Here is a 13655-nt window from a genome sequence, read left to right on the forward strand (position 1 = left end):
ACCAAAAATGTACTATGAGGATTCTTACCTGTTTAAGGTTTAAAGATCTGTTTGAGATCTGCAGAGTTGAAAAGGGGTCAAAAGACTCTTAAGTGGGTTAGTTATTTTAAGCATGATTTGGATGATTTTGACTAAATACATGTATCAGGGTCTCATGTACACATTGCTATTATTCTCCTTCAGAAAATACACAAAATCTCTGCAAGTAGAACTCCTAATAATTCACCATTTTTAGGGCAGGCTATGGTGACAGTCATTTTCCAGAGCCACCCCATGCGTGTGTGAAGGCTTGATGACCAAGTTCTGTCACCTTTCCTGGCCAAGTGATCCAAGGCCAGGAGGTGAAGCAATTTGGAGAAGACCCCATTGGGATTGGTGCCAGAACCAGAACTAACAGCCATCTGACTCCCTGCTCTGTGCTTTGTCTTCTGAACAATGCTGCTTCTTAAGTACACATAAGCCAAACTGCCTCTCAAATTGCAGCCATCTACTTTGAGTTCAGATTTGCACAGCATGACATGAATTGGGCTGCAAATTATGCAGAAAACAGCCATCACATCCATCTGTGATGTCAGAGTCCTCAAGAACATCGTGACCTGTTAGTATCTAAGAGAGTGGAAGGAGACTGGGTTTGATTCCTTCCCTGTGCAGTATGATGAATATCCTCCCAGCTGCATTTGGTCCAGTGTGAAAAGGTTAAATATGATTGAGGTTATGCCTGAGATATGCTCAAGAGCAGGTTTCATATCCAAGGATGCAGGCAATTAGATTTTTTTTAAATGATAGAGTAACTAGAAAAAGAAAACACACAAATACACTCATACCTAATGGTAAACTGAATTTATTTCCTCTTGGAAAACAATTCCAGTAATCTCCAGGTTCAGACCGCAGAGTAAACATTAATAACAGTAACATACAGGTTAGTTCAACTGATTCAAGAATTTGGCTGTGTGAATCATTAAGGAAAACCTTGAACACTCAAAGCTTCAAATGTATCCAGGAAAAAAAAATTCTTTGACAGTCTACATAACAACTATTGCATATATAGTGATGCTACCTGTCACATCGCAAGGCTTACAAATATATATACGGGCCGTATCCAGCTTGGGGTTCTGTTCTGTGAGAACATCTCTTCGTGGTTTGCAAGAATCTTCAGCAATAAAAAATAGTCTTGGATTTTAACTGTTGATATACCAAAAGAGAAATTCTAGGCTTAAGTGTAAATAAAAGGAAGTCCAACCATAGTCCCATGAGTAATAGTTGTTTTTAATCTGTCTTCCTTGAAAATACTTTCTCTTAAGCCATCTTACTCACTTTTTTTTTTTAATCTTGCCTGAATAGGGCCCAAGTCCACTTGTCTTTATAAGACCATTTTAGTATCAGACGACATAATACATGTGCAACACTTTATATACAAGGAGTCTATCCGGTGCTCAAAAGTTCAAACACATGAACATCCAACAGTTTTGATAATACAAGTTTTATGGTACAATACAATGTTCTGAATAATATACATTAACAATGAAAGTTTCGTGCAAAGAGTAAAACATGTTCCCTTTTTGTGCCACAAAAGTAATTCTCCTTGAGAGACGGTACTTGCACTAACTGCTGTGTTGGGTCATCGTATGATTCTGTAAAGGAAAAAAAAGAAAGAAAGAAAGGGGAAAAAATACTTGAGTGATTTTATTTTCATCAGAGCAAGCATAGATAAGTGCCAATGGATTTATATGACATGAAACATGTCTAAGCACACCAATGCTTAGGTGTTCCTGGGGTATTACCTCCTCACTGCCCCCAGGGAGGCTCAGACCAGGTAAACCCTGAGCCTGACTGGGGTGGGACCAGGCACAGGGAAGCTCTCCCCTGGGAGTACCAAGAGGAAGATCAGAGCCAGGAGCCTGGAAGGGGAGATCTTGGTAGCACCGTTCCTTTTCTCTGCCTCTGCTGTGCCTTCCCACAATTCCCTCCCACTTTCCACCATCTCTACTTATCAAACCATGGCCCATTTTTCAAAGACCAGAGTAGCGCCATTTTAACAATTTTCTGTAGGTTTGTATTTTCCTATTGATTAATATGCCTTGGTTCTACCCTCTCCTAGACGATGAGCATCTTGACAGTAGGGACTCATCTGTCCCTGACTATGAACATGGAAGACAAGAGCTACCTGGACAATGATGGATGGGGGAAGGTCTCCAGTCCCTCTCCTGAGGGTGTTCTGGGAACTGAGGCTGCCTCATGGTTCAGAAGCAGTTCTCACCAGCCTGCTGTAACTTCCTGGTCCCCAGATGCTATATTTCCTCTGTGGTGTAGTTTGTTCCTCTCTTCTCCACCCACCCTAGCGTGTCCCCTTCCTGAGTGAACAAACTCTTTTCAAATTGTGAGGAAGCAACTCGGACACCTGGGCCAACATTCAAGCCAGGAGGGTGAAAAGTGGGTAAGCAGGCTCCAAACGCAGGCAGGCCAGTAGGATAGGCCCCTCCTGCATGGAGGACGACGACAGGCCCTTGAGGGTTCATCTAGAGCCTAAGCCGGAGATGGCCAGACTTCCACCCTGCCCCTCTGACTTTTCTGGGTCATATTCTCCTATTGTTCACATTGAACACACTCTCCCCACCCCCTTCTGATCAGAACCTTGAAGCTGAGCTTGGAATACAAACACTTCATGCTCATCAAGCTTAGAACTCCTCCCTCCTTTCTCTGACTTCCTTCTGTCCTTTATATGCACCCATCTCAGGTCTGGTCTCACGGTCGACTGCAGGCCTGGGTCTTGGCCTTTGTCAGTAATTCTGATGTTTGTTCATTTTTTCACCCTTCATAAGCATCTGCGGAATGCTTACCTGGACAGCCCACAGCACCCAGTGCTCAGTAAAGATCGGGCCAACTGAGTGACAACACAAAGGCTACTGAAGAGACAGGCCTGGTCCCTGCCATCGTGCTTTCGAAGTGCTACAGAAGGAAGCGGTGGGCACACTGTGGTCAAGCCACATGGCAAAGAGTATTTTAGAAAGGAATGAAGGCAAATCCTGGCTACATCTGAGCTGGCCTAGCCCTGGGGAAGGCTTTGCAGCAGGGGCAGCATACTGACATTGTCATTGAGGCTGCAAACGTGAGAAGGGGCTGCGGAGGAGACTCTCCAGGCCCAAGGACCCATATGAGAAAAGGTAATGAAGCAAGAACATGCAAGGTTTGGTGGGGAGCCCTGCAGCTCGCTCAGGTTGGTTGAAGTCTTCTAGAGTGTTCTCAATCAAGTGTACTTAAGGGAAATAAAGATGGAGGGTAGTTTGAGGAAAGATGATGATGAGCCTTATAAACCTTGCTAAGGAGTTCAGTCTTGGTCTTTCGGGTGAAGAGGGGCTGCTGCCATAATTGAAGCAGAAAGCTTTGTCTTCGAGATCTTTTCAAACCCTTGACTATAACTAGCCAACTGCCTGCTGCTCAGGAAATGCAGGCTGAGTGACCCAGGGCTTAGTGGCTGATGTTTCTTTGTTTCAGAATTAACTTGTTTGTGAAGAAGATGGATAATGGGAATATGCCTCCTTCCCACTGTGAGAACCACCATCAATAGTGGACAACTAGGACTGTCTGTGGAGACCCTGTCATGACCCTCAGTAGGGCTGGAGAAAAAAAAAGAAAAGGAAAAGAAAAAAATGACCAGGAACATCACTAGTGATGAGGAAACTTTATTTTATTTTCTTATTTAAAACGTACCTGCTTTGATTAACTGGTACTGGTCTCAAAGTACATTTGGCAGTAAACTATTTTAATGCAAACTCTTTTACCTCTGTATTGATTTCAAATATGTCTGAAAAGTATTCAGAAGGCATACTGAAATTACTGATGAGAACAAAAAACTTTCCTGTTTCCTTAAAAATCAAAGCAATTGTGATGAGAGGTTTATAAACAGTAAGAAATTTTAAATACTCAAAACACACTCTTAGATTTCTCATACCTTTTGCTATCCCAAAGTCAATTTTGATCTTACAAAAGGGTTTTTACTTAAAAAAAAAAAAGAATCATGAAAACTAAAGAAGTACAAGAAACTATGGCACTAGTTATATCTAATATACTAACAGAATAATGGGTGATTTTTTTAATCATAATCAATGTAAAAAAGAAATCAATTTAATAACATCATTTTTATATTGAAATCTGTTAATGTGAATAAAATTCATTCTTTTTATTATTTCCTATTACCTACAATAGACATAGACATTGTTTTTAATCTTTAACAACAGCACTAAATATTTACATGTGTATATATATGTATATATATATATGTATATATATATGGTATGCATATGTGGGTATATAGTAATCAGGTATTTTTGAATGTTGAAGTGTTTACAGTGGATGCTCCATTTTTCCAAAGGACTCAAGGGATTAATACAGGATGACAATAGAACTTCTCCAGCATTTTTTAATGTGCCTATATTGAAATATTGCAAATCATGTGCTTAAAATAAATTGTCCAAATAGTTGAGTATTGGATGCTTTAATTCTAAACCAAAGCCATACAGGTCTCTTCAGAGGTGCAAAGAACTGAGCAAATATGCATACATATATGTCACTTATTGCAACAGACTGAAGTCCCTTCTATGAAGGAGTGAAGGAGTTATGCTCTGCATATAAGAGATAGGAATACAAATCATTTGCAAGAAGGACAAGAGTAGGGCATGTGAAATTCAAGTTTATACAAAACTAAAGATCCCTGATATAAGTAACATCAAAGTAGGGAAACTGGCATGTAGACACAGGGTCCTTTTGTTGTGGAGATGCGTGCACAACCTTGAGGTCCCTTAGCCTCACTTTTCTTTGCTCCAGTCTAATGGAGAGCCATTGTGGTCCTGGCTTTCCACCACAACAGTGACTACCATGGTGGGAAGGAGACATGTTCCCAGAGGTTCTTTGGAAACAGGTACATTTGTGTTTGGGAGGCAAAAAAAATCCCAGATGACTTTGCTCCATCCTCAAGGGCTGCCCTCATTGCCTTTGAGCGTCCCTGGGGATGTTTTTGCTCTCCTTGCTTTATTCCAAGCCCTTAAACATATGCAAGGTCTCATTTCACTCTGAAGGAGGAATGGCATGTCTGAGCCACACAGTTTACCCAACTGGCTTCTAGGTGTGGCAGAGAACAGATGCCAAGTCACAGTCTCCAGACGTGGCTGGAGATCCTCTTGGAAGACAAACAAGTTGCTTCATGAGAGTGATCAGTGATTTTCGTGTTTTGAAAAAAAAAATCATAGACATTCATTTATTTAGAAAGGGAGCTAAGAAGCAAGTGGAAAGATAAAATGTAGGCAACAGAAGCACTGAGCTGAAAGAGAGGGCAGGCTCTGAGGCATGGCCTGTGCTTGCCCTGGCTACCGGCCATACCGCAGAGCCAGTCCCAAGACACTGAGGACACAAACGTGCACAAGCGAAGTGGGAAACCTGCTGCCAGGCCTTCCCGGAGCAGCCTTCCTGGTGCAGGAGTTTTAGCTCTTCAGATCTGGAGGAAACCACTCCACTAGAACAAAGCAGTGGGTAATCTCACCAATTTTACACAGCAATTCACAGTCCCCAAAGTACTTTAATGCAATGACAGGTTATGAGAAAAAATATCTGTTCCAATGAAGGGAAAGTGTTTTACATAATCGAGAAGAACATCAGTGCAACATTGGTGGAGGTGGGGGGTGATGACAGAGAAGGAAGTGGAAGAGAAGGAAACTTCTGTAATCCCACAGAGAGCCATATTCTACTCTGCAAAAAGCCATCTCCTGGAGACCCCATGTCTAAGTAACTGAAAATTGCAAACCATTAATCCCAGTTATGAACAGTTGTTTTACACGAGGGGGGTTCGTGTTTAAAGGGAAAAAAAATCAAATCCACAACACACCTTAAAGCTTAAAAGAAGATCCATCTAGGTATGATACTTAATAGCAAGGTTTCAAAAACACTCTACTGTAAAGGGCCCCATTTGGAAGGAGTGTGCTCTATTTTTTTTTTTTTTCTTTCTCTGTAAATGTGAAATTAAACTTAGGAAGCTAAAAAACAGACGAGGGCCTTAAAAATTCCCTTCTAGCACCATGTATTTCTTTTTTAAATATGAGATGCCTTCCATTTTATAAGACTGGAATTCTCATCTTGGGCTTGGCACTCTAACAAATGATTAATTCAGCCTCCTCCTCTCTGAGAGCTGACCACATTTGCTGGTCAAACGGTTTAATCCTATTTTCTATGCAAGCCAAGAAAAATATTTTTAAATAAAAATAAAACCCCACGATCCTCTGAAACTGTTCACCTTGCAATCTTGATCTGCTCCCGTTTTCCTGACATCTTGATGTGAATTTGAATTTTTGCACCTACAACAGTGATGAAGTTAAGCTTTGGAGGAAAGCCGGGGGGCATCTACCTTCCCAGGACTGAAAAAATTAAATTTCCACCCCCAAAAGTTGTGCCCACAGATTGCTCTGACTTTTTCCAATTCTTTGGCAGAGACCACGTCTCGTCTGTGCTTTGTAACTCTCTGTTGGCATCGTCAAAATGTTAAGTGGCAGTGGTAATAAAAATAAAAACAGCATTTGAATGGGAGTTTTGTGAAATCTGTTGATTCAAAGATGTTAATCATTTTTACCATGACTTGTCTATTTATAGGCTTTTGTTTCAGACAAATTCTGACAAGCTTTTAAAACTAGGAAAAAGAGCCAGCATGTTATTTTAAAAAGGAACGAAAAAAAAAAAAAAGAAAAAAAGAAAACAAGCTCTCCACTAATTCACTGTGCCATTAGACTCTCGAATTTAAACTGCAGTTATATTCAATTTAAATGAGATGTTTTCGAACCAGATGAAATAGTAGGCCACTGTGGCTCAGAAACAATGAAAGGCGGGAAGAAATATAAAGATTAAATGTGGCTGTTCCTTTCAACAGATGGTGACAGCACTGTGGCAGCATGTTATTTTTTCTTTAGTTGAAGAACACAAACATCCGTAATCAATCATCACTGATTAACTAATTATATCACCCTTCCTTTTATCACTTGGGTTGGACCTTTATCTGTAAACATGGAGGATAATCAGTCTGCTCTTATTTTTGGAGAAGCATATTCCGGTTCACATACAGTTATGTGGTTTGCAGGCTGCAAACAGAATTTCTACATTACCGTCAACCTTTAAGCACTACGGCTTTTTTTTCTTTTTTCCATTTTTTATTTTATTTTATTTTTTTCTTTAAACAAAAGCAATTGGTTTCCAACAGGCTGGATAATAAGTCTTTTGACCTGCATTCTTCTTTGACCCAGTAAGGTCACCCTTGTGCTCGGGCATATAGCTGACTTAGGAAATGCCTGCAAGTCCTACATTTCATCTTCTGCCCACTCAAAATAAAGCTTTCTTTAAATGTGTCTGTACGGGTCCCTGAAGGCCAAAGAGGCATCCCTGTAGTGGGCAATGGAGGGACAGAAGCTGCTGCCTTTATTAATGAATGCAGACCATTATGAGTCTGGCTGGCTCCTTCCCTGTTCCCAGAAGCATATACTGTACGTGACTTAAAATGCTAGAATATTGACACAAAGCGAGCCAGGCACCCCTAAGGAAAATTACTCCTTGGATATAATGTAGGCTCGTAACAGCTATTAGAGTACAAAATAAAACCCTCCGGGATCAGACTGACATACACCGCATTCTACCTAGTCCTCAAACATTAGAAGAATTTCTTTGTGGAGGCAATCTCAAGGACAGCATTAAACTGACTTTTGTAGCAATCTGCAACAGCTTTTTGGCTTAGAGCTTTTAGTACTAAATCTCTGGTTTGAATCAATATAAGTACTATATCTTCTACATTAATCAATACATTTGGTTCAATACATGTTCTATTAAATTATACTTTCTAATCAAGATTTTTACATTTCTACCCTCTCTCTTTTTCATTCCCAACTTCTTCCACTAGTAAAATAGTTTGAAAAGTGTATACAGCTAATGATGACAGGATACTGGGTTTTTCCCCTGTACATTCGAGAAAAAATAGTTCACAAAGGCAAAGTATCTTAATAAGGTCAATGAAATGTGAATGTTAATAAATTAGCATTTTCAAAGTCTATACAATTACAAAGTACTCATAATTTTTAAATGAGTTAAAAGGGAACCTCTATGAAGTACCATTAGGAATGTTCTAAAAATTACATGGAAGACCTAAGTCACCCGGAGTTCCATTTATCCCCCATTTTGCCATCCTAAAGTTTCCACTGCCCACTATCGGCCTCTGGCTGGAGAGATTTTGGGTAATTGTGTTTTCATAGGTCTTACCTGGTAAGCACAGGGAAAGTACACCTGGACTTGAACATTATGTGGACACAATGCATTTTCATGAGACATGTTATAGTTCAATGAATATTCTTTAAAAGATAAATGTCATTTTCCCAAAGTGGGTTGAAAATAAAAAAATAAATAAATAAATAAATAAAAGAAAAATCCTAACACATAGCATATTTCTCATATCCAGGGAAGTCGATTCATGATTTTTACATTTGAAGAATTTACTAGAATGAGGTTCTATTCTTTTATTATGACAGAGCAGTGGCATTTCTGAAATGTCTGTCATGATAGGCTTTTGCCCCTCTCCTTAATGCCGTGAATGTTGCATTTATGATCATGTTTGCACTGACAGAATTTCCCTCTTTATTTTTTCATATGGTAATGTCATCACCATGAACTTACAGAGACACTGATGCATTTTCTTTTGACATTTAACAGTTCACATGGGCTTGGGCTGACATCTCAAAGCATTTTCTGGGTGACACTAAACTATATTAAAGCAAAAGGTGAAATGGCATCATCAGAAGTGATCAGAAAAATACAAGATACTAAAGACAGAAAAGGACAATTAGGTTGTTTAGTTTGTCCCTCTGCAAAAACAGAATTGTCCTGTGAAGTTCACACTCTGGGGCAATTTTAAATGATTCTGGCAATGAAATTTCCAACACACTTCCCAGAGGAAATGACTTCATATTCTAATAAACCTCACCGAAGGACATTGTTGTTGTTGTTGTTGTTGTTCTCTGCACACTTATGTTAATAAGCCCAGAAAAGGTGATCTGAAATACTCCTGCAGTATGTGGACATTGGCATGTTACCGTGTTCATTCAGGAGGCTTGACCATGTACCCATATTATAAAATTCTTCTATCTCAACTATTGTCCAAGTAACCCATTGGACGATCCAGTAACTATTTCCCAGTCATTACACAAAACACATGCCATTTATGTGCTGGGTTTTAGATGAGTCTGAAAACGATGGTCGAGAAGAGCTGACAGGGTTTCCCAACTTCAGCACTACTGACATTTGGGGCTGGTCCATTATTGATTTGGGGCTAAGTGAGGGGTGGAGGTAGAAAGTTGTGTCCTGGGCACTGTGGGATGCTTGGCAGCTTTCCAGGCCTCCACAACATGCCAGTGGCACTTCCATACTTGTGGCAACCATTAATGCCCCCAGACAGTGTCACATATGTTTTGGTGGGAAAAAAAAAAAAATCATCACTCTCAACTTTTGGACCACTGCCTTATTATACTGTGTGAAAAACGTTTGTGTATGAATGAATGACAGCTTGGTGATGAGGAAAGGTTTGCATTCAAGGAATCTGAAGTATCTACAGGGAAGACTGGTCTAAACAGAAAATAGAAAGGTGGATCTGTGCAGTTTGTTGAGTAGCTCTAACTCGGATGTCTTGGTATTGACCTGTCTTGTCACCGACAGGTTTTCCAAGATAATATTAAGTAAGAGGTCAGAAACAAGAACAGGTGGGGCTAGGGAAAACACATAATTGTTTTGAATTTTCTTTGTGATGAAAACACATGGAACTTGGGGTGTGGCTTAGTATGTGGCTTAGTCTTCACTCTATGACTGAAGACTTAAATAAGACTTAAGACTAAAGACTTAATAAGGACTCCCCCACCTTAATAAAATAAAAGCATTGCAAAGGGACATATATACGCCACATGGGACTGTACTGCATGGTGTTTGAAAGCACAGTCATAGGGTGAGAGCAGGTAATTATCCAGAAACTGTGGAAAGGATTCTTCGAGATATATAATAAGTGGTACTGTTGTGTGAGGAACCACACTCGCCAGAAATGTCCACTCATTCAGCAAAATTCTTAGTCCTTTTACACACAATTGGTGAATAAAGAGGGTACATTTTAATGGAAATTAACCAATGCCACTTTAGAAATATTGGCAATTCAATAATACAAAAAGGGATGATGCAAATATTAAACTCTGGAAATTAGAATTTATGGAAACAAAAATGTACTTTGAAAGAAATACAGAGCTTCCACCTTCAATTTGTCGGTCCGGGTTCAACTGCAGGAGTAACTGCACCTGTCAGTAATGCAGCAGAGAAACAAAGACTTGGTTTCTGAGCTGAGAGGGATTTCACAACATCTGGTGCAGTATCTCATTTTCTAGACCAGAGTTGAAGCCAACTTTCAAAGTCTTCTGGCTAGTCCAGCACTGAGTCGGCTTCAGACATGAAGTCGCTGTTGAATGACCCTGTTGGCTGTGTTCCATTCTCAGAGCTGTGCCAACTGCAGAGTTGAGGGGTGCTCACCACTACAGCCCTTGCCTCCTCCCAGGTGAGACAGGGAGCTCTGGGACACAGAGCAAGGGCCCGTCAGCTTCTGTGGGTCTATGAGTTTGGATCTCAGAGGAGTTTCCCTGCTTGGTGCTGGAGAAATGAGGGGGAGGAGGGAAGAAGGGAATGAATAGAGAAAATTTTAACAAGAGCAAAACCAGGGTGTGGTGGTGTATGCCTGTAATCCCAGCCACTCCGGAGGTTGAGGTAGGAGCGTCAAGTTTGAGTGGAGCCTGGGCAACTCAGTGAGTCCCTGTTTCAAAAGATGAAAAAGAACTGAGGTTGTAGCTTAGTGGTAGAGTGCCCCTGGGTTCAATCCTCAATACCAACCCCAAAAACACAGGAGCACAGTTGAGAGTCCCAGAGCGCAGAAGACGGAGACTTCTTAGGAATTGAATGTGGTGGGGCTAAAGATCCATCAGTCTGCGCAGAGAGGCAGGCCAACTGATGTTGGCAAGGGCCTATGTCTGCCACATTTTGCTTTTTAAAATTTGTTTGTTTATACAATATCCATCCTATTTGAAAAAGTCCATGATGATTTACAGCGTAGCAAGAACACCAGTTAATCAGCAGAGCCCTGGTCCAATGTGAGTCTTCAGGAGCCGTAGCAAAGACTAATTATTTGAATAGTACAATGCCCAAGTTGCAAATGTAGAATAATTCTTAGTATTTTGACAATTAAACATTATAGAGAAATAAAACAAACCACTTGTCCACCTACTTCAAGAGGACAAATTGCACTGTTGGGTCATACACGGGAAATGTGAGCATTAGAACAGTTCCATTTTCCATGAAAAACTTAAAAGAGCAGTAAAATTTCAGTTGCAAACTGACCCCTGTTTTGCATATGGGACAGGCTTGAAAAAATTTCCCCCTTTGGAGCTCACAATAATACATACTATCTACTGTATGGAAATGTTTTTTAAAAAGTGCCAAACTGGAAGAACAAGCTAAAAAATGCAAAATGGCCACTGGGAAATACATTAAAAGTACAAAGTTGATTTTTAAAAGATGACAATATATTGAACAACTTGTTTACCTGCACGGAGCCAACAGTAAATTTAAATCAAACTCTATAAAGACAGCAAAGGAAAAGTGAGAGAGGCCGGGGCACATTCTGCTCAGATTCTGGAACTGCAGGATCCCAGCATACTGTAGGACAGAAGGCTTTGATAGGCAGTACTGTCTAATAAGATATTCAGGGATTAAGTCAGTGCTTCACAGACAGATGTGTCCATGTGCCAGTTGTTGCTAAGCTTTAATTTTTTCCCCTGTAATGTTTAATTTATCACACTGGCGCTTTCTAAACTAGAACATCTGTAAACAAGGTTAAGAATGACCTCCTTCCAATTTTACATCCATGAACAGTGCCCCTTCTTCGTGCTCTAATTTTAGATACCTTAAAGATAAATAAATCTGTGGAAGGAAGGGAAAAAAAAGAAGGCTTGTCTGATGCTGTAATGTGTTCATCTTGGGCGAATACAAATTTCCTCTCTGCCAGGCTCTCGGGTGCACACAACTGGCTCTTGATTCTGAAGCCATATTCGGGCTTCCCTTTCCCAGTCAAACGCAATTAAACAAACTTCTGCTAAATATTTAACAGCCTTGTGTAGTAATTAGCGGCAAATAATGGGAGCTTAAATTGATAATTGCTCAGAAATGTTCTCTTAAAAAGAGAACAAGTTTCCTGCTCCTCCCTTTACTCTGAGATTTTTGAATCCTAGAAGGTTCCCTTTTTTTTTTTTTTTTTTTTTCTATGAGGATCTAGTGAAACACAGCTTCATCACATCCTGTGACCCAAGATCTTGCAGTCAAGTTGGGGCTGTTTTGCCATCAGCTGAAAGATTCTACCTGCATCACTTACTGCACTTCTGTGTTTAAATCCATTGAAATTTAGTTAGGTACTGAAAGATGTGGGAGCAAGGCATTGATTTAAAAACTGACTGGCAGCCTTAGGATTTAAACTCTGGTCCATCAGATTCAAAAGGTCATCTGATTAGAATGGGAGAGGCACAGGGCGTTTTAATTTATATTCAAAGGGTAACCTTTGTGGGGAGAAGGAGGGAGCCAAGACTCTCTGCTTTTTCCACTCCATAGGAACAAGGATTCCCTTCAATCAAATTCCAATAATTATGAAAAATACTTTATTGAACTTGGGCACAAAGCAAAAGAAGTGCCACTTCCTTGTAGTGTATTATTCCTTTTATGGACAATACTACCACACTCTCTAGGAGGTAAACTCATAGTAAGAGTAACTCAAACATGTTATAAATCAGTAAGTAAAACAGAAAACATCTTTCCCCATCATAAGCAGCCAAATGCTTGTCTACCAAGGGATTTCCTTTAGTAAATATGTGCAAAAATAAAATGGTCAAAGGACAGTGTTGATTTTACATAATTAAACTGTGTTAAGTGTGAGCCACATCCTGAGAGTGTGTGTGTGCATGCTCGCCCATGTGCATTTCTGTGCCTAAGCAAACCAGTGTGTTGTGCAGAGCGGAACTGAGTTACACATGGATTCCACAGGTGAAGTCCCTAGTGTTTGCTTTTGACCTTTCTGTCCTTCAGAAACAATCCTACATGGGGAATACAATTTGGAGAAGCCCTTGTTTTCAATTATAAGTATTCAATTCCAAGTTAAGTCTTTTCAAATGCAAAGACTTCACAAGTTCTATTTGGTTGTCTCCCATTTTATAAAATCCAGGTTTAGAAGGAGAGAAAATTTCATGCTTTGGTTTGGTGCCTGCTTCCCTTGCTGGTTTTTCTTAACACTCCCTGCACGTTTGTGAGTACTATAGACAGTTTCAGGTCCCTTTCTTTAACAGTCTCCCCTTTCCCAGTTCCCTGAAGTCATCCCTATTTACCAGCAAACTCAGACATGGGAAGAAGAATCAGGAATGCTGAGCTTACTTCTTATTCCCTGTTGAAGTTTTTTTTTTTTTTTTTTTCCAATCTCTTGTCCACCATTTCCTCTGAGACTCTTTAGGGTCTCAAAAGCACTTTCCCCACTCCACCCTGCCCTTTGCTCCATCAGGAAGAGCTTCCTCCCATTG

At 40.2% G+C, this 13655-nt stretch overlaps 1 protein-coding gene across 4 annotated transcripts in view; it reads right to left on the minus strand.

The window, feature by feature from the left end:
* Positions 1-831: 831 nt before the first annotated feature.
* The window catches only part of Znf521 (zinc finger protein 521), a 270000-nt gene continuing 257176 nt past the window's right edge, over positions 832-13655 (minus strand). For all 4 annotated transcript variants that reach the window (XM_047526403.1, XM_047526401.1, XM_047526399.1 and 1 more), the window contains one exon: positions 832-1631. In XM_047526403.1, the coding sequence (XP_047382359.1) occupies positions 1602-1631 (30 nt within the window). In that variant the 3' untranslated portion in view covers positions 832-1601. The remainder of the gene's footprint in view (positions 1632-13655) is intronic.

This window comes from Sciurus carolinensis, chromosome 15 (genome assembly GCF_902686445.1).
Source record: "Sciurus carolinensis chromosome 15, mSciCar1.2, whole genome shotgun sequence".
In the NCBI taxonomy this organism is placed as follows: domain Eukaryota; kingdom Metazoa; phylum Chordata; class Mammalia; order Rodentia; family Sciuridae; genus Sciurus; species Sciurus carolinensis.